The sequence below is a fragment of the Pipistrellus kuhlii genome, unplaced genomic scaffold (genome assembly GCF_014108245.1).
Source record: "Pipistrellus kuhlii isolate mPipKuh1 unplaced genomic scaffold, mPipKuh1.p scaffold_m20_p_10, whole genome shotgun sequence".
NCBI classification, from domain to species: domain Eukaryota; kingdom Metazoa; phylum Chordata; class Mammalia; order Chiroptera; family Vespertilionidae; genus Pipistrellus; species Pipistrellus kuhlii.
This window is the reverse complement of record NW_023425405.1, coordinates 14,424,004-14,445,695: the sequence shown is the minus strand read 5'-3', so window position 1 is coordinate 14,445,695 and position 21,692 is coordinate 14,424,004. Positions and strand designations below refer to the sequence as shown.

At 42.7% G+C, this 21,692-nt stretch overlaps 1 protein-coding gene across 2 annotated transcripts in view; it reads left to right on the top strand.

Moving 5' to 3' along the window:
• Positions 1-19,434, top strand: part of CHCHD3 (coiled-coil-helix-coiled-coil-helix domain containing 3) — a 253,270-nt gene extending 233,836 nt beyond the window's left edge. For both annotated transcript variants that reach the window (XM_045576846.1, XM_045576849.1), the window contains 3 exons: positions 4,888-5,023; positions 16,703-16,781; positions 18,727-19,434. In XM_045576846.1, coding sequence (XP_045432802.1) covers positions 4,888-5,023; positions 16,703-16,780 — 214 coding nt within the window. In that variant the 3' untranslated portion in view covers position 16,781; positions 18,727-19,434. The remainder of the gene's footprint in view (positions 1-4,887; positions 5,024-16,702; positions 16,782-18,726) is intronic.
• The last annotated feature ends 2,258 nt before the right edge of the window (positions 19,435-21,692 follow it).

The following is a 21,692-nucleotide window of genomic DNA, read 5'->3' as shown; positions in this document are numbered from 1 at the left end:
ATAATGATGGGGAAACTGAGGAAAGCTGAAAGTAGGACTTTTCAAGGGAAGAGCTACTTTCTCAATAACTTTTTGAATATAGAGTATTAAGTAAGAGCAAAAGAGCCAAAATTTAATGCATGACAATGAACTGCCTATATGGCCAGTGGTGGTGGGGGGGTAGGGTAGATCTTGTTTGAATAGGAAAATGGAAATCAAATAAGTTGAATGTATTCAGGTGATGTTTAATCTAGAGCTCTTAGAGTTTTGAAGGATATAAGAAGACCATCAGATCTAGGCCTGGCGTCAGGTGGGTAGGGTTACTATTTTATGAAGAGCTGAAGTCCAAAGAAACCTGAGATCACACAGCTACTTTCTGATGGCAACTGAAAAATCCATTCAGTTACACCCAGAGCAATAGGAGAGCCCCCCCAAAGAGGGAAGAAAAATTTCACCAAGAACCATAGAAGAGCATTAGGGTAAAGACCTGGGCTTTGGGGATTACTCACAATTAAGAGAGGAAGGGAGGTCGAGAGAGAGCAATAGAGAAGAATTTCATGGATAGAGAGTTTCCAGACTATTCAAACCTCATGTTACATTTCACACCCAGTGGTTTGCCCTGTGACTTATGTGGGTATATTTTCTCACGAGGTTGCTGAGATAGTAAATCAGAAGAGCTTGTGCTGAAGGTTGACATGTTTGAAGGTATATTGAATTATTTCAGTTATTTCCCAGTATACATTTGTGTCTTTTTGTAGAGTTTACATGTATTTCATGTCTGGCGCCTCAGTGTTGTCTTAAGTTTTCAATCAGTCTTCTATTTGTGCCACAGAACCCATAGAAATGGATGTTAGTGGTTAGGCATCTTGGCGGAAAGCAGACTTCCTAATGGAAATTTCTCAGGGCCTACAAGACACACACACTTCATTGTAATCTTAAAAGTGAGTTATTTCTTGATAAGTAACATATGTCCATGATAGAAAATTTGAATATCACATGCAAAGTAAACCTCCTTAAGTCTGTGACCTCACATCCAAGTCTCTTCCTTGGAAGTAACTTCTGTTACCAATTGTTGTGTATTGCTTTAACTGTATTTTATGCATATTGTCAGCATATGTATGTTAAATGATTTTAAATTGAACTTTGAGCATATGCAGAGTAATTATAATTGACCAATATCCATAAACTCCTACTTTTCAAATGCATTTTATATCAAGCTTTCTCCATTTTCTATTAACTATTAACCAGCCAATAATTTTAGCACATGTCTATTTTGGAAAGCAAGAAGGGGGCTCACTGCACATTCCAAACACCGGTATGAGGACAAGACCTACAGCCAGTGCATAGATATGCTCCTACTTTAAGTACATCCACTTTATATTTGACCATGTGCTGTAACGGGAATATAACTTTGGGGTATAGGAGGGTCTCTGGCCTGTTCCTTGCCATTCCTGAGCATCTCCTGTGAAGGAGTCTCTGCACCTTCTGAGACACCCCTGTGTGCCCCATTTCCATGCCTGTGTCTGTTCTGTCACCAATGCCTATACCTTTGAGAGGAGAATCCTTTTTCCATTCTCCGTTCCCTTTCTTACCAAGAATTCCCATACTGCCAGATGCCTTGTCTGCCTCGTGAGGTTTTCCACCAATCAGTCTCCTTCCACTCCTCCTGCACTCCCAACCTCACATTTCAGATTCTTTATGTGGACTTTCCACATTTGAGTGAGATCATGTGTTGGATATTTTTCTTCATTGCCTTCAATGAATATATATTTTACAATGTTGATTATATTTCACCATTTTCTTTTTACTAAGTGTGTTTTGGGATAGCTATTCTGTCTCTCACTTCTTTATTATTATGCTGAATTCTCAAATTTATATTTTATCTTTCTCTTGTCATGTGTCCTTCACTATTTCTTTCTAAATCTTATTTATATGCAAAGTAATTAATTTGTTTAAATGTCTCTTGCAGCGAAGATTTAATTTATCTTCTTAGGTATCTTGAAATTCTGCCTTTTGTTATTTTTGCCTCATAGAGGCTTTTTCCATCAGCAGGAATGAAAGCCGTCAATAAAAATCAATTGCTGACACAATGACTGTATAGAGGTTTACCATAATGTGTATTGGAAATGTCTTTGAAATCCTTTTCCTGAATGGAAGGTGCCATGGCTTGTGTTTTATGGCTTTCTAATGTTAGACCGTAATCTCATTTAGCATTTTCCCAAAGTGAAAATGTTGCATTAAGGCAGCATAACAAGCATTGCAGATCAATATGAGGCAGAGCTTTGCTCTATAGATTAATCCAAGAAAAATGTGCCTGAGTCTCCTCCAGGAACTGGGGAACAGTTATGTTGATCTCCACTCCTTCCCTTCTTTCTGCCATCTACTCATCAATGCAGGTTGAAAAGTATGCAATAAGAATGACATATATTTGAAATTCTTTACACACACACACACACACACACACACACACACACACACAGAAATGCTCACACTCCAGACCACTGGATAGGAAGTCAAGGGCCCTGGGAGTGAGTAGCATTGATTTGTGGTGAAAAGTATATTTTTGACACATTTCAAAAGATAAATAACTCAGGACTTTTACTTGTATGATAAATAGCTCAACTCAGGGTAAATGCTTATATACAACTTAAATGACCACTTTCTAAGGAGTTCATAGCATTAGACAAACCCCATTGTGAATCTTCTTTTTAGAGTCAAAAAGCCCATCTTCTGAATGAAGTGCAGAATGTGGAAGCTAATTCTTCACAGTTTTTTCCTCTAGGTAACAGGGAAGGGCTATATATCTAGTCAGGATTGTTCTCATCTCCTCTCCCCATACTCCTTTTAAAGCTAAGATATGTTGGGCAGGGGATGATCCTCAACACTAGGAGTATAAATGTGTTCATACTCCTGCTTTCCTGGGAACTAATAGTATGGGCATTAGTTGTGTGTGTGCGAGGTTTGGCTGACCTCTTCGAAGTCATATTTTATTCAGCATTTACCCAGATGTGCATCTTGCTGAAGTCTGGGCCTCTGCCCTTGGAAGCACAGCTGGCTCCTTTTAGATGCTGATGCTCACGGCAGGAGATTAAGGAAATCCATGTCCAGAAAAATCCACAGACATCTGAACTTTGAAATCTTAAAGAGAATTGAAACTCCTGGGATTGGATTTCAATTCTGTTCTTAGATATTTGGCAGAGCGGTGAGGGAATGAATAAAAAATAAAAGCAAAGCTATGTAAAATTTGTGGGATTATTTTTCCCCTGTATGTCTGCTTTCTCTAGAGGGTAGTAAGAAGTAAATTCCCTCAGGGACTCGTAACATGGTTTGCATTTCAGTTTTCTATTGTAGCAAAATATATATTGGCTTAGTGTGTTGGATAAAAGTAATGAGGAGACAAATCGTCACCCAGGGGTTTCCTTATTGATGAGAGTACAGCCCTGTGTTCTCTAGGGGTTTTTTAGAATCCATTAAATTTAAAATAATGCTATTTCAAGTTTACAGGGGCAATGACTAAATTTAAATTTCAAAAAAAAAAAGAACTAGTATGAGAGACTGGAAACCTTTTGTATTAAGCAAATCTAATTTTTGGGGAAAAAAATATGAATGTCAAGATCAAAAATGATAATAGTATGTATTTTCTGTGTGTTAATTCTTATAATCAAAATTCCTCTACCATCTTAGGACTATTTTATTTTGCTTTGTATATTCATTTGATTTATTTTGTTATTATCATTTTTCAAGTGTATATGATAAACTTTTTTAGAAGTTCTTAAGCTAGGTACTGCATATTCACTCTAACTAAATTTTGAGATTTGTAAGTATAATTAGAAAAATGTGAGCCCAGGAATTAAAAATTATTTTTTCTCTCCACCTATTTGTATTCTCAACAACTAATTGCATGACTTCTCTAAGAGGTATCTTTATCAGTATCGGAGATCACAAAGAAAATGAGACAGTTCTTGGGATTTGCATCCTAATAAATGTAGGCTAGTAGTGCAAATAGTGTACATAGACTATAGTCAGCATTACATGCCCGGTGAAGGACTGAAAGACATTAATACAAGGTCAGTGGAGTCACCATAGAGAGGGATAGACTCTACCATGATGGGAGAGAGAGTGAAAGCTATTAGGGAAGGCTCCACTTAAAAGACATGGTATTTTCCACGTATATGGATGGGAGTTTGGGTGCAAAGCATTCCCAAAATCAAGAGCCAGCCATGTGAGCTAAGATGTGAAGGGACACATGAAAACCAAACCCGGAAATGCTGCAGATGCCTGGGGAATGAAGGCTAAAGAGTTTGCAGGAACCCAATGAAGACCTGCTGGTTGACCTTGTATTTTATTTACAAAGCAGGAGGGAGTGAGGCTGTCTCAGATTTATGTATTAGAACCTTTCTGGAAGAACCTTCTTCTGGAAGGCAGGAGCTGGAGGTGAAAGCTAAGAGTCAGAGAGAGCAGTTGGGGGGGGGGGGGGGGGGCGGTCACAGAATCCAGGATGGAAATGGGAGGATAGTATGTATGGGGGGGAAGGGGGGGGGGGAGAAACAGAACATAGGGTCTCAAATTTTGTGAGTGTTGGGGTGGAAGAAAGAAGATATGGCTCTCAGGCTCCCGGTCCAGCTGGCTGGGCCGAAGAGTATGTGTGCCATTTGCCTGTCGGGGCTTTGGTCTGGCAGGATGGTTTTAGTGACCAGAGAGGCTTGTGGTGGTGTCAGCTAATGAAACTAATTTCTGAGAAATTGTTTGCTTTGTATATCTTTCAAGGTTGAAGAAAATTATTTCCCTTGAATTTTGTTTTCTACATTTGAAACATTTATCTTACTTAATGTTTTATACATTCTTTGGCCTCTACCTTTACTCTGACTGAAAACCATCTGCCTCAGTGATCCCTGTTTTTGTTTCCAGGCGGTATGAGGTTCACCCAGTCTGTGCAGAGCTGCAGACCAAGATTCTCCAGTGCTACCGCCAGAACGCCCAGCAGACCCTCAGCTGCTCTGCGCTGGCCAGCCAGTACATGCGCTGTGTCAATCAGGCCAAAGAGGTGGGTGTGTGTCCACTCCCGGCACCAGTGGGAGCGTGCCCAGTGTCATGGGACAGTGGTAAGGATGTCACGAGCTAATGTGTGTGAAAAAGCTTTATAAACCAAACTAGTCATCATCATCATCAAGAATTGCCATGACAAGTTGGTTATGCTGTAATCAACTTCCATCCAGATGGTTGTAAGAAAAGCCTATATTCGCCTCGTGCTCAACTCCTTACTTTCAGAAAGAAAGAAAAAAGATTCTTACTACACTAATACTTTTCCCAGTCGTTCTGAACTTTTGTCCTCTATAGTAATTGTGTCTTCAAGGTCATTCTCCCTATATCTGGGCCAATACTCAGAGCCAGCAATGAGGAAAGGTACAAGTTTAGAGGCCAGCAGCTTCAGGTCTATAAGCAGCAAGTAGTCATGTGGAGAGCCTGGTTGAAAACAAACAAACAAACAAACAAACAAAAACCTAAAACAAAACCTACCAGTCAGTCTTCTACCAGTTGGTAGAGTCCACTCATTTGGCCAGGGAAAGGGAGGCCAGAAGCAGGGTTTAGGAAATATTTCTATCACTTTTTATACCAGAGCTATATTCTTCTCTGGACCCTTCATTATCAGAATAAGATGATGTGTTTTCTCTCATTTGGCCAGGGAAAGGGAGGCCAGAAGCAGGGTTTAGGAAATATTTCTATCACTTTTTATACCAGAGCTATATTCTTCTCTGGACCCTTCATTATCAGAATAAAATGATGTGTTTTCTCTCATTTATGTACTTTAGAAAGCTCATGATGAACTCTAAAGCCAGCTATCAATTCTGGCCGGTTGCGTAATTGCCTATTATTTAACTGATTTAACCATTGGATATAGGCTGTTCTGAGACAAAAATTGTTGGAAATCTTGATTCTTTCTGCTGCTAAACTCCCTGGAGTTGACCTTCTAGCCCAAATAAATCTGGTGTTTGAGCTACACAGCATGCCTTTCCACAGTCTGATTTGCTGTAGTTATAATAATACCACTTAACATACATTTCTTTTTTTTTAATATATATTTTATTGATTTTGTACAGAGAGGAAGGGAGAGAGATAGAGAGAAACATCGATGAGAGAGAGTCATCGATCAGCTGCCTCTTGCACACCCCCTACTGGGGATATGCCTGCAACCAAGGTATATGCCCTTGACCGGAATTGAACCCGGGTCCCTTCAGTCCCCAAGCCGACGCTCTATCCATTGAGCCAAACCGGTTTCGGCACTTAGCATACATTTCTAACATTGCATCTGATGGGAGGCTCGGTATTACCTGCACAGCTGGGCAATAACAGCAATGCTAGTGGTCCTCCTTGGCCACGGTTTCGCTTTGCACAGTTTCAGTCACCTGAGGTCAGTTGAGGCCTGAGAATATTAAATGGAAAATTTCATAAGTGAACGATTCTTAAGTTTAAATTGCATTGTTCTGAATAGTGTGATGAAACTGGGTGATCCCACTCCATTCTTCCTGGGATGGGAATCATCTCTTTGTCCAGTGTATTCTCACTGTACACACAGTACAATAAGATATTTTAAGAGAAAGAGAGAAGGGAGATCACATTTACTTAGCTTTTATTACAGTTTGCTATAATTGATCAATTTTATTAGTTATTGTTGTTATTCTCTGTCTAATTTATAAATTAAATTTTCTCATAGATATGTATGTGTGTATAGGGAGAAACAGTATAGTATGTCTCTGGTCTGTGCATCCACTGGAAGTACTGGAACATATTGCAGATAAGGGAGGACTACTGTTGCCAAGATGATTAAAAGCCTATGTTGTCTTTGAAAGCCTGATGGCTTGAGGCTTTTTTTCTATTTCTTATAATGACACTTGTATAACTCTTAATAGTATGCCAGGGAATTTTTCTTTAAAGTTCTTCAATAGAAATAATGTTGGTATTGTTGTTAGTACATTGTATTTGCAAAAGCAGCTTCTGATAGGCTCTTAACAAACCTGGCGTTCAACGTTAATACCAATGGAGCATTTAGGACCTGCAAGTTGACACGTGGGTTTTTCTGACCTGGTATCAGTGCTGTATGGAGGTGGAGGTGGCAGCCAGGCTGGGAATGGCGTGATAAAGTAGATGTTTGGGGGCTGGTATCTAATGCAAGTACCTGTCTCCCCAGCATGATCTGTAGCATCACTGTAGTGGCAGCTGCAAGGGCGTCTGGGGTATTGACTCCATCCTGCCTGTCTGATATGTTGAATCATCCTCACATAGCCCCATGAGATCGATGACATACATCTATAGGATAAAACACAGTTAACTGTGACACAACCAGATAGCCCATGTGGAGCAATTGAGAGTTCAAGTGGGCAGATCTGAGTTTATATCTGAGCTGTGTCTCTTTCTATTGTAGCTCTCTGACCTTGGGCCTTGATTTTTCTAGTATGTGATTTGGGACAATGTTATCTCCAGTGTTGTTATGAGGATTACATTTATATAAAGTATTCATAAATGTTATTTTTTTCCTTTTTTCCTCGGTTGTATATTTCATGCTGAAACCAACTGAATGGATTAGACAAATATATCAGATTATTGGTAGTGATTCCAAGAGACCCTCCTGTCCCCTACCCAGCCTGCAACATGATTCAACACTGTTTTCAACAAACATCTTTCCAGTACCTATTGTTTTCACCTTTCTTCTGTTCAGGTATTAGGGAGTATATAACACTGGTAATGTAAAAAGATAGATGTCCACAAAACGTTTTATCCTAAAATGGGCAACACTGAAATGGGCAAGAACCAAGAGACATTAATACCCTGTATTTATTTCTAAAGTACTTTAGATTTCAAGGTGACTTCACTTGTTTTTTGGTGTTTGTTTGTTTGTTTGTTTATCATTACCCATAGATATGTTTTACTGATTTCAGAGAGAGAGGAAGAGGGAGGTACAAGAGAAACATCAATCAGTTGCCTCCTAAATGAGCTCCCAGCAGGGATCGAGCCCGCCACCCAGGCATGTGCCCTGACCGATGCACAGGATGATGCTCCAACCAACTGAGCCACCCAGCCAGGGCCTCTTGCTTGTTTTTGATGACAACCTGAGATGTAAAGAGAGATGGTTTTGTTCTCTTCATTTTACAGTTGAGAGAATTGAAGCCCAGGGAAGTCATGATGGTAAATTTAACAACTAGACCAAAATATATCTTGCCATCAAAACAAAAAATTTAAAAGTAGTGTTTGACTTTTGAGTTGGGTGAATGAAGGTGCATCCATCAACCACTAATACAGATATATGAGGGAATGAGGGGAAAATGTGTACAGTAATTATGACTTGAAGGGAAACACCGTGAAGATCAAATTAAGTAGTTGGTACTAGAGGCTGAGGGTAATCAATGGGGGAGTGGGATTGCAAAGGGCAAGCAGAGGTGTAGTTCCTCGCGGCCCCATTTTAAGTCTTCGCCAAAATGGCCACTCTATCAGCGCTTGGTGCGTACTCTTCCTCTGATACCACCTTTTCCTTTTTCTCCTTGTCAAGTTAGTCTGAGTGCTGTCCCCAGTGCTCCTGTTTTTAGAAGAGTCTGACAGGACATCTGGTCTTGGTCATCTACTGCAGTTCTTGCCTGGGCCCCACCCCTTCTTACGTTTCCTTGTTACATCCAGAGAGCAAGCTGGACACGCCAACACAGAAAGCACTGACCATGACAACAGCCCATTAGGTTGCCTTGTCCATTTCCGGTGTAGTGCATGAGTTTTCCCCTTGGAATAATTCCAACAGCCAAGTCCACTCCACTTTTAAATGACTCATAAGATGAGGCTTTCACTGGTGTCCTTGGGGCATTGTTCTGAGGCTAATAGACTTTAATGATAGGAAGATTTCCGGATATTCCTCAGCCTTACTTTTCTCCTTTCTTAGTCATCCACGGATTCACATCAGTCTTTTTTCAGCTATTCTCGAACAGTTCCTCAAAGGTTGACAGGAGACCATTAGACTGCTACTTCCAATATAATAGGTATGTGTCTTCATGGAGGTAAAGAGATATTAAATTGCTATAATTATTATATCAAAGGCTTAAAAGCTACTGGCCAACTAGATAAGATACAACATTTAAAAATATAGTCTATCAAATGGTAGACTTCTGTCTTTCATTTCTTATATCTGCTTAGCCTCATGGCTTTCTAAAAACTCCCCAAGATTGAACTACCTGTTCTTTCTTTACCGTTAAAACCCTATTCTCATTCAGTCTTCATTCTCCTACCTTACAGGAGACTGGAAGGGAGGGGGAGGTGGGAAGCCAATAGTAATTGCCCACTAGTGGCCCAAATGTCCCCAGATTCTGTTTATAAAAAAAAATGTGTGTGGAAAGGGCTTGCTCCCAGATCTGCATTCCTGTGCTACGTGGGACACCCCACTCACTGTTCCTCAATTTACTTGCAGAATCCAGCTCCTGGGGGTGGGGGAGGGTAGAGATTGTAAGCATTCCAGCTCTAGTCTCAACCCTGCTGATATTGACAGAAACCTACAGAGCCAGCTAGACTCCTGGGAGCAGTCTCTGTCCACCGGAGGGTAGTTTGTGGGAAGTGCGGTAGCCAACACCAGCCTGGTCATGGCCACCTGGGCTTCAGTTGCTTCCTTGGGAAATGAAGTATTTGAACTAGGTGATGCACGAGGGCCTTCCTCTGGTATCTGGGACACTTCTCCACCCACGTGTGAGAGCAGGAGGCAGTGCACACAGGCGCACCTGTCGGTGAGCACTTGGATGTGAGGACATGTGGCTCCTATGTGGGTACCAGCAGCGCCCCTGCTCCGGGGCCTCCAGCCTGTGCAATTCTGTCAGCCGGGAGCTTCCACTCAGGAAGCACAGCTGCATTTCCCATCGGTCTGCCTGTCGTCTGGCCTCCCACAGCTGCACCCTTTCCTGGGAAGTTGTACACCTGTCAGCCCTGGGCAAGCAAGGTGACAGAATGAAGTTGTGAGGGGGTGAAAACCGTTTCCGAGTCTCTCCTAAGTCAGTGAAGGGAAAAATGGGAATCTCAGCGCTGCCTGGCAATATAGGCCACAGGCTGATCAAGTGCGTTCAGAAATGCAGGCCGAGTACCTGAGCCACCCTAGGCCCCCGTGGACTGCGATGGCTTTCATCCTGTGTGCCGTGGTGGTGAGGGATTGTGAGGTCAGAGCAGAAGAGCCAAAGAAAGTCCAGGACAAGAAGCAAGGGCCAGACCCAGGAGATGCCCGGAGGACGGAGGCAGGTGATGGAGGCCAGGCAGGAGTCGATGAACCACGGCCGAGGTTGAATTCAACAAGTGGGCAGTAGGCAGGCAAGCAGCTGGCTGAAGAAGGAAGCCCCTCTTGGGTCTGTTTTCCGCTGACCTCTCCTCCAGCGGTAGTGGGAACAGTCAAGGCCCCGATAAGTGAGATCCAAACACTACGTTACTTCATCCAAGACTAGCGCCTCCAGTCCGGGTTAGACTCTGGTTAGGAAGCCCTCAGGCTCGGTGCACGTGGAGGCGGTTCCTGCGGCAGAACGCGCCAGCTTTCTTAGAGACAGTGTAGTTTCTCTCTCTCTAGCTTGGATTGTGTTAGACCAGGGCTCAAATACTGCCCCATTATTTGAGTATGAAGAGGGCCTGAAAACATAGTGGTTGTTATCGCTTTAGAAATCGGAATTCTTGAAAGAAAAGCCTGGTGCCAGAGCAGGCTGCGCTTTATCATCATTTTCAGACCCAACTATAAATTACATGCAAATGATTTGATAGACTGCAGGCTGGTGGAACCAGACAGACCTCAGATTGTGTAACCTAATCACATCTTTTCACTTGGAAAAGCCAGCGCCCGGAGTCCCAGTGCTGTGTGGATGGGGCGGAGCGCAGAGCAGAATAGCTCACTCCCGTCGCCGGACCAGCGCGCTCTTCCCTGCAGTATCTGGTCTCACATGCTGGTGAGCATCTCAGTCACCAGGGAGTTTATTTAAAATGCGCACGCCTGGCCCTGGCCCTGGAGATCCTGGTGCTGATCCTGGACATTGAACTTTGAACAGGTTCCACAGGTGACTGTCCACGGAGCTGGAGCCCACTGGTGGTCTCTGCCCTGGAGACCACCTTTTCGAAGCCGTGCCCAGTCTTTGTTTTCCCTTTGGGAGAGGAGGAGCTGCCCCTGCCTGTCACTGCTGACCTGGTCTGAGCAGAGGTCTGAGCAGATGGATCCTAGGTTCAGCCTCAGGAACCAATCAGAAGATGTCTTGGACAGAAGGCGTGAGCCCCTGAAAAAGAACTTCTCCACTCCCCTCCCCTGGCCATTGAAACTGTGGTGCCCTGGCTGAGCAGCCATGCCCAGTTTTATGGGCAGGAGGGAGGAAAGAGGCTCCCAGCCATGGTAACCCAGCCCTGGCCAGCCCACATGGTGACTGGATCCCCACTTGGCTCCGCTGCTTTAGTCTGCCTGCTTGTCCTCTGCGCCCAGGACCCCCATCCCATGCACTTGCTTTGGATGCCACAGGCGCCCACCGACGAGGAGCACAGAGATAAAGCCACAAGGTCGACTTTCGGGGAAGACCCTCGGGAGCAGGTTTTTGTTGTGTTCGGGGGCTTCTTTATCGGCACCGCCTCCTGCCATCCACCCGACGTCCAGCAGGGCTGCCCCTGCTCAGGGTGGCACAGGGATAGTCCACATAAATTTCATGTCCTTCAAGGTCACCGCCCTTTGAATTTGGAGCCACATCAGAGCAAACTAAATTTCAAACTAAATTGTTAGCCCAGCCTCTTCGGTCGTGGGAATCCTATTCTACACCACTTTCTGAGAGTAATAGTTGCTTTATGACTTTTCCTTTTTTTTTAATCAGGATCTAAGAGAAGAAATACTACCATGGTAATAGACTCTGATTTTTCTTAATAGGCATTTCTTTTGCGGTGCTTACCCTTCAGGTTAGGACCGCAGTGAGTGTTGTGTCTGTTGTGGCAGCCAACTGCATAAACAGTTCGTTACTTGTCACTTAATTTGAATAGTACGCAGAGCATTATCATGGAAGTTGTGGATCAAGGTCCAGGCATAAAAAAGGTAACTCCTGTTTGTTTCCTCCAAAGCAGGAAGAAAGAACGGCCCTCACTGGGGGGAATCAGCCCAATATTGGAAACAAAATGAGTTAGCTAATCAGATCTCCAGGTGGTCAGGAGAAGTACTTGGCATGCCGGCAAAGCTCGCTTTGTGTTTCTCCCGAATTGAATTTATCGATTCCTTTTGCTTCTATCTCACAATCGTCTCATTCTCTCTCTACCACTCACTTCATTCTCCTGTCCCTCTTTAGTAAAACTCGGGGGCACCCAGGACCTGTGCCCCGTTTGGATTCCCCATGACCCTTTCCCTGGAAGCCTTCCTGCTTCCCAACCCAGCTTTCATAGGGCTTTTGAAGTGTTGGCGAGACACTGGGGAAGCTCGGCCAGAGACTGAATGGTATCCTTTATAGAAAAAGGAAACTATTTTTATTCTCTTTGTGACGATTGTTTAGCAATCCAGGGTGGCCACAGTTCCTCCTGACTATATAGCGACAGCCAATAGCCCACATGCCGCTGTAATTCAGAAACCAGTTGACAAGATTACTGTGTGACAGAACCATTGGAGGAACACAGTTAAGATCATTTTAGTAAGTGGAGTTGGCTCATGGTCTCTGGTCTCCGGGCCCTGCTCTGTCTGGCCGTGGGAGCTGCCGTGTCCCTTCCTGGGCAGCAGAAAGCAGAAGGAAAAGAGCAGCGTTGCTGCGAACCCGGGCCTCCTTTAGAAACTTCCCCAGCTGTCTGTAAAGGGGTTTCTGCAGGCCCCAAAAGCGAATGATGACCAAATGCAAGGAATTTCTTTCTATGCATTAAGATTAAGTCTTAACCATTCCATAAATGAAGGAAGCAATTCTTTATAACTTGCAGATATGCTCCCCTTTCTTGGGGGGATTTCCTGTGTTAATTTATGCGGTGTTAACTTTATGCAGTGTTGAAACTCAGCCCAACAGCAGCTGCTTACAGACCCATACAGTGATTATATAATAGGAGGGCCTATAAAGGTGGCCACATGTGGCAGACCCTGCCAGGCTGGGGATCCCTTCCCCCAGAGGCCCCGGGTCTGGGTGTTAGCAGGTTCACTGCAGAGGGTGATATAGTAACAACATGGAATGTTTTACCTATTCATCGTTTTAGAAATTCTACTTGACATTGTATTTGTTAATGTCTATGATGGAAGGGAGGTGTTTAGTACCACCTCTACCCTCCTTGGTGGCAACTGAAGGCAGTTTGACAATAATATGTGTGTGTAGACGAGTCTTAGAAGGCACAGGTTTGCCCCTCGTGTTCTTCACAGAATCACCCGTGAAGCGGCTGGACTTTAAAGCATGTATCATGGTATTTGGTGAGTGCGAGTACTTTTCTGTGTCTCCTGTTTACTCAGAAGTGTTCTTCTAGTGTCTGTGTCAGACTGGCCCATTGATCTCCACACCAGCTGGCGCTCACCTTGTCTCTCTCAAGGAGAGTCCGGCATTCTTATCACCACCTGAATTGGCTGAAAAATTGCCCTGTGTTTGGTTGGGGTTGCAGGGAGAAGAACAGTAAAAAGAACCCCAGATTCTAGAATAACACTGTTGTTTTAATTATATTGGGGTCACTGCTGATTATTTTGCAACAATTGAAAGAGAGTACATTGTGTTAAATTAAAAAAAAAAAAAAATTCCATGGCCAAGGCTTTATTAAAGGAAAGGGTTATTGAGCCAGATGCTAGCCAGAAGAGGACCGGGTCCTAGGTAACATGGTCCTCACCATCAGCAGCAGGCTGATGACGCGTGGTGTTTTGTGGGAGAAAGATGTGATTTGTTTTGAGACAATTTACATTGACTACTGAGAAGGCAGATGGAAAAAGATGAAGTGGAACAGTGCACAGTCTGTAAGAAGAAGAAGAGATACTTAGTACTTGTGGTTGGTTGTGGGCCACAGTCCCAGAAGTTCACGCACATGCAGGATGGGGTGACTGGTGGTGGCAACAGAAGTCAATTCGCAGCTGCACCCTGCACAGGAGTGTGAAAGTCTGCTGTGATTTAATTTAGAACAAATCAGAATTTTTCTCTTAATTATCATAGTGCCACCACTTTAACCATAAGATCTAAACTGTAGAGCGATGCACAGCCATGTAATCTTGACCAGGCAGACAACAGCATAAAGTTCCCATTGGCAAGTTGAAGAAAGCCGTGAGTATATAACCCCAAAAATGTAAAATAGCTTCACTCATAGAGTAATCGTTTCCATTAATAACTCAATGCCCATAGATGGGCTCTGTATAGATCGGCTTTATACTAATTTCCGTTTTGTATTAATAAATAATGTTGTGGAGAGGGTGTCTGTGTATCTAGAAATTATACTTTCCAATCCACATAGTTGGAGAGAGTTGCACAAAGATCAAGCCACAAGGAGGGATAAGGTGGATGAGGATAAATGAGATGCTATGATATGTGACATTGCCTGCTCTGATTTTTCATGGTAGGTGCTCAGTTTTTAATTTTCCCAACAAACACAGAGCTTCTCTGAATGGTGGGCTCGAGAGGAGCCTCACAGTCAGGTGTGGTTCCATAGCACCGACCTCTGCTGAGCAGTATTTGACCTGGTTTGCTTAGTCCTTCCTGTCTTCTCTAGATGCAGCTAGCTTTTTTGGTTTACTTCCTTCTTGACCCTGTCATTGTCTTGTTTTTTTGTGTTTTTTTTTTTAAACTTTTATTGTTGAAAGTACTACATATGTCTCCTTTTTTCCCCTCGTTGCCTTTCCTGACCATCCCTATGTGAGTTCTCTCCACACTAGCTTGCCTGCTTATATCTATTCTTCTTTTGTACCCCATGGGCATGGACTTCTTAGAAAGGTATAATCATTGAGACTTCAGTGTGAGCTTCAGGGGAGCCATCCTGTACTTCCGTGACCAACTTATTTATCCTTCCACTCTTTCTATTCTCCTTTATTTCAATCTTTTGTTTTCTTGACCTTAAATCTTTATCTCTAAAGACTTTGACCTCTTTTCCCAAGCCTACACTTCCTTCTAGACATTTTCATGAGATCATTCCAGACTCACAAACCCCAAACTTAAGTCATGTTCCTCATTTCCAAGGTGTCCCCTCTCACTGATGTCCCTGTTTTGGTCACACCACCAATCTCCCTGTCACTGAGGATCCACCACAACTTAGTTCTCACCACTTCTTTTTGTTCCGTGTTTTATGGCTCTGTTTCTCATCCCCACCCTTGTTTGGTTTCTAATCTGCCTCCTTCCTGGTCTTTGTTCCTCCAGACTCTCCTCTATTGGCTTCATTATGCTCAGGGTGTCAGGATAATCTTCACTCTGGGCCCCTCTTACATCTCTGCTATATCCTGAGCACCCACCCTTTCCTCTAGGCAGGCCTGTCTCTTTCCTCCAGCCTCCGTACAGACGGGCTTGTTCCCACCTCTGATTTTTTGCACTGCCTCCCAGCCTGGCCTGGCCTAGCCCTGCCTCTCTTTTTTCTACATTCTGTCTGTACTGCAGGATCATTGAATTGCCTCTTCTGATTGCTCAGCTACAGAGCTGGCCTCTCCTTGGCAAAACACTTTCCTGGAAGTATACACAGGAAACAGGAAGGAAAAAATTGCATTTGATTGTATATTCTTTTGTTCTTCTTGAATTTTATACTGTTTGTGTGTATTACTTATTCAGTAAAATAATTTTAGCGCATAATTAGCAAATATGTTTAAAAATCACAAGTAATTATTCTGTGTCACACCTTAGTTTTCTATGAGCATGTGTATTGATTTCCCCAAAGCACCTAAGTCATAGCACCTGGTAGGAGCTTCGTGATGGGCTGGATAGAAGAGATGTGGGAAGAAGGCATGAACAGATTAGAGGCAACCTTGAACCTGACCTAACTTCTTCTAATTGAGTAATTTCAAAACTAAAGGGAAAAATATCACTCTTGCCTTTTTTTAAGATTCTTACGAATCGAGGCTGTATACCTGGCTCCAACTGGTTATAGAGTTTTAATCTGATGATTAAGAATTCTTCCTGGCTAGGATTTATATATAGACAATTCTAAAGAGTCATAAAAACATACTAGAGCTAAATTCAATAAAGATGCAGGATGCAAAATTAACATTAAAAAAATCAGTAATGTTTTCTTCATATTAACAATAGTAGTCTGAATTAAAAAAAGAGAGAGATTGGTCACATTTATAATAGTAACAAAAAATAAAATACTGCCCGGCCGGCATGGCTCAGTGATTGAACATCGACCTATGAATTAGGAGTCACTGTTTGATCCCAGTCAAGGCACATACCCAGGTTTCGGCTCCATCCCCAGTGTGGGGTGTGCAGGAGGCAGCCAATCAGTGATTCTTCTCTCTCTCATCATTGATGTTTTTCTCTTGTTCTCTCTACCTCTTCTTTTCTCTCTGAAATAAATAAAAATATTTTAAAAATAAAAATTAATAAAAAAATAACAAAATCATAAAATACTTAGGAATAAACTTATTTTCACCAATAAAGTAAAAGATCTCTACTCTGAAAACTACAAGACATTGATGAAGGAAACCAAAGAAGACACAAATAAATGGAAAGCTGTCTTATGGATTGGGAGAATTAAATTTGTTAAATGCCAATACTTCCAAAAGCCATCTGTAGATTCAGTGCAATCCCTATCAGAATTCCAATGGTATACTTTTTTTTTTTTTTTACAGGAAAAAAAAAATCCTAAAATTTCCAAAGAACCACAAAAGACTCCCAATAGTCCAAGCAATCCTGAGAAAGAAAAATAAGGTAGGAGACATTACACTGTCTGATTTTAAGCTCTCCCACAAAGTTATAGTAAGCAAACAGTGTGGTAGTGGCATAAAAACAGACAAGTAAACCGGTGGGACAGAATTGAGATCCCAGAAATAAACCCAGCATGGTCAATTAATATTTCACATTGGAGCCAAGAATACTCAATGGAGAAAAGACAGTCTCTTCAATAAATGACGCTGTGGAAATTGGATATTCACAGATAAAAGAATAAAACTTGACTCCTCTCTTACACTACATATAAAAATTAACTGAAGTGGATTAAAGAATCAAATGTAAGTCCTGAAAGCATGATACTCCTAGAAGGAAACATAAGGGAAAAGGTCCTTTATGTGGGTCTTAGTAATGATTTTTTGGGAATCACACCTAAAACACAAGCAACATAATAAAAAACATATTAAGTGGGACTATATAAATCTGAAAAGCTTCTGTATAGCAAAAGAGACCATCAAGAAAATAAAAAGACAGCATATGAAATAGGGAACCATATATCTGATAAGTAGTTAATATTCAAAGTAAATAAAGAACCCATACTACTCACTAGCAAAAAATAAATAAATAAATAAATAAATAAATAAATAAAAATTAATAAATGGGCAAAAGACCTACACAGACAGTTTTCTAAAAAAGATGTATGAAAGATGCTCAACATCGCTAGTCGATAGGGAATTATAACAAATGCTGACAAATATGTGATGAAGAGGAAACCCTTGTGCACTGTTGGTGGGAATGTAAATTGGCTCAGACATTATGAAAAATAGTATGAAGATTTCTCAAAAAATTAAAAATAGAACTACCATATGATCCAGCAATTTCACTTCTAGGTATATATCCAAAGAAAAGGAAAACACTTGAGAAGAAGTCTGCACTTCATGCTCATAGCTGCATCATTCAGAGTGGCCACGGCATGGACACAACCTTGGCGTTCATTGATGGAAGAATGGATAGAGAAGTTGTGATAATGTACAGTAGCATAACATTTAGCCATAAACACACACTCCTAGAAAATCCTACCATTTGTGAGAACAAGGATGGACCTTGAAGGCATTAGGCTAAGTGAAATAAGTAAGAGAAATACAGATCCCATGATATCACTCACATGTAGACTTCCAGTGATGTAACGTACAACATGGACACGACAGGGAACCCTGCTGCATGTGGGAAAGCTGTTGAGAGAGTTCTCGTTACAAGGAGGAATTTTGTTGTTTTCATTTTATTGTATCTCAGAAATGATGGATGTTAGCTAAACCTGTTGTGGTGATCGTTTCACGGAGTATATAAATCAAACTAGTGTGCTGTGCACCTTAAACCTTATGCAGTGATGTACGCCAATGACTCCTCACCTGCAAAAATAAGTAGCTAAATAGATGGTAGGGGATGTTTCTGTAACATTTCAGGAACAGATACCTGGGTAGCTTTGCCCAGCATCATAAGCTCCAGAGCATGTGCGTCCTGCCTGCAGTGGGCAGAGGTTCTCTGTTGGGGAGAGAATCCTGTCTTCAGCTGAGAGAGTTCCCCAGAACTCTTGAGGTTTAATCTCTGCCCCACCCCCACCTCCAGCCCAGTCCCTGTGGCCACCAGAGATGCTTTCATACATTTCAAATGGTAGGGGCAATGAGATGGCACATGCACTTCCCCGCCTGCCTCATGGTCCAGGCGGGGAAGTGCATGTGCCATGGTTGTTGCCCCCCTCAGGGTTCAGCTGAATGTGGGCAGGGAGCAGTCATTTGGAGACTACACATGGCTCAGCAGTGGCGCCCACTAAAGGCAGTGATATTTTGAGACCAGGAGGCGTATGCCTTGCTTTGTGCGTTTTTGAAGTCTTTCTTTGGGAAACAGTACAAATGGTGCTAAGTCCTTGCTGCCGTTTTCTGGTCCCTCCTTCTAGGGGTAAAACTTACATCTTCTCTTTCTCTTGCAGAGCATGATTGAGAAGGGAGGATAAAAGCCACTTTCAGAAGAAGCAAAACTCCATCAACGTTGATTCCAGAGGTGGGGCATATTTTTTCCTTGTAAGAAAGTAACCTGTTTAGAGAAAAGCCGATGAAGAGAAGCACTGGGAGCAGAGTGAACAGAAGCGCATCACAGTTACTCAACAACATTGGAAAGCCGCGGCCTAGCTAGACCGGGGATCAGTCACAAAGGACCGCAGTGTTAGTAACCCGGCTGTGATGACAACGAGAGGGCAACCCTTTCTACCTTTTGTACTTTCTGTCCAACTTTCTCTTCTGACCAAGCTCCATCACTTGGTGAACCTCCACTCTGGCAAAGCTTGGGGTGGGGGTGGGGGGACAAGGATAGGAGATGGGAGTGGGGAGGATGCTTCCATCCAGGCTCTCTGTGCTGGCAGAGTATCCTGACTACATGTTGGGCTTCTGCTTCCTTTCTCCCTTGACTATATAAGAGCTGTTTCATTTTAACTTACGACGATCATGTAAAGAAGACAAAAAGGAGAGAAAATGTCCCTCTTCTACTGGAATAATGTTTATGATTAAAGTGAAATAAGGCATTTTTTATCAACATAAAGGCAACCTTGGCTTATACAACTGCTTCTCTATCATGAATACTGACACCTGACTTCACTCACTATCAATAATAAATTTATTTTCTGACAAAGACTGGCATTGCAGCCCGGGCCTCGTGTGCTTCTTTCCAGGGGTTGGATGGTTATGCTTATGGGAACTGAGTTGATTTATATGGTTATTAGTTTCCATGTGTGCTGTACCTTTCTTCCGAAAGCTGCAGAGCCCCAGCCACCAAGCACTCCTCAGGACTTGACCCGTGGTAGGCAGGTGGGTAGGTAAGTAGGTAGTTAGGTAAGTAGATAGTTAAGTAGGTAGGTAGGTAGGATGCAGTAAGAGCTTTCCAACCTGCATGGACCTCCTCCCTGTGGGATGACCTAAGCCATCCTGCATGTGGTAAGAACGAGCTTAGCCAACCTTGGTTACAAACTTCTGACCCTGAGATCCATGAAAATGTTATTTTTAAAAAGTCAACCAACCTTGAGTGTTTTCCCACTTTCCAGTTTCATTAAAGCTTTCTAATTATATCTCCCTTTTTTAACAAGGGATTGGTACTTCAAGCCTGGATTTTGATGAGCTGGAAATTAGTATTCACACTGAAGCTAAGTGGAAAGGTCTTTCCAGGAATAGATGGAGGAGAAAATGCCAAGGCTCCGTGATGTCATCTAAATATCTTCTGTTGTGTAGAATTTCTATTGCAGAGAGAAGTACTTCAGCAAAATAACTAAGAATACAGGCTCTGGAGTAGGTGCATCTGTGCTCACATTGTGACTCCGCCCTCCTCCCCCGTGGGACCTAGTGATCAAACCCCTCACGATCCTGAGCCCCTGATTTCTCAGCTGCTGGGGGTGGGGGCGGAAGAACCTGTGTAGACATACATTTGCTTGGGTCTGGTACATGTTGGTTTGTGTGATTATTCAGTAAACTGGAGTTTTGAGTTGGTGCTGTGGGAATAAGATCCACACGCCTAGATATCTTTTACTTCGAGATGAACTTATGTTGGGAAAATTTCAGCCATCCTCTAGAAACAAAAGTGTGGCCTTTTTTATCTAAATCCTGAGTTGGCTCCATTCGAAGACATCTCTGTGGATCTGATGCTGATTCTGACTATCACTCTCCCGCTGCACTTACCCTGAGGCTCTGTGATTTCTGCTCAATGAAAGCTTTTGCTTTGTGTGTTTTTATGGTACAAAATAAACCGATTTGTTTAAGAGTGAAGGAAGGAGCACTGGTTGCTGGAGAAGCAGCACATCGGGGCCCTGTCAGGATGGCAGCCAGGTAACTGCCTGGGAGAGAGAATAGGTACAGAAACAAGTGTTTACAAGGTGACTTGCAAATCAGTGTTTGCAAATCGGCTGACAGATTCCCTGCTTTGTTTTGCAATTTAGAGTGAAGAACCTGGCACATCCCAGGCTGCCAGTCTTGTCACTGGCAGAGAAAGGCAGCACTTGAAGAGCCAGGCATTAAAGCTGGTGAAATCCATGAGAATGGAAGGTCAGGACATCTCCCTCCCAGCACAGGTGCTTAATATATCATCCTGATACACAGGATGGGTGCGAGGGAGAAAGACGGCACTCGGGAGGAAATAAAAGGGTGAGACGATGCCTTTAGGCACCTGGCTGTTGATAGCCTCACAATTCTGTCCAGGTTACTGTTAACTTCAGGACAACTGCTTGGGAGCAATGTTGTGCTTTTGAGTCTCGCGGGAGTTACACATTCCAGTCAGTTTCTCCATGAAGGAGAACGCACCTTGAACCGCAGGACAGCTCATGAAGCCAAGAAAAGTCAAGTAACTTGAAAGCTGACCAGATGTTATCACACTAAACAAATGTCTGGTGAAAGAGAAGAAAGCTGGGTGGAACCAGCACAAATTCCTCTCTCTGAAAAGCTAATAACTTGTTACAGAAAACTTACCGATGTGATGGTTTAGAAAATTACTGACTAATCCTTATTAGTAGCAGATGTGGACTGCTCACAGCCAAATGCTGCGGCTTGCTAGTCTACCAATGAGACCCCTCTACAGCAGCTGTACGCAGTATTTTGCTTAGAACTGAACGATCGACCAGATGTCCTCATCACGTCTGCCTTAGGAGTTGGGAACCTGTGGTTCTTAGCTTGATATCTTTCAGCCCACAGGTATAATTGCTTTTGCCAGAAACCCACAGGATAATTCTCTCTCCCCCATTTCAGCCATTAAGAGCTGACTCAAGATTTAAGACTAAGAGCCATTGAACAATTGAAAGGGTAGCAGTAGCTTAATAGGATTATTCTGTTCTGAGTTAATATACTTGAAAGGCTACTGCTTTGAATGAATGAGTTTATATGTGTTCATTCATTCTCTGTCTCTGCTCCCCTATGCCCCCAA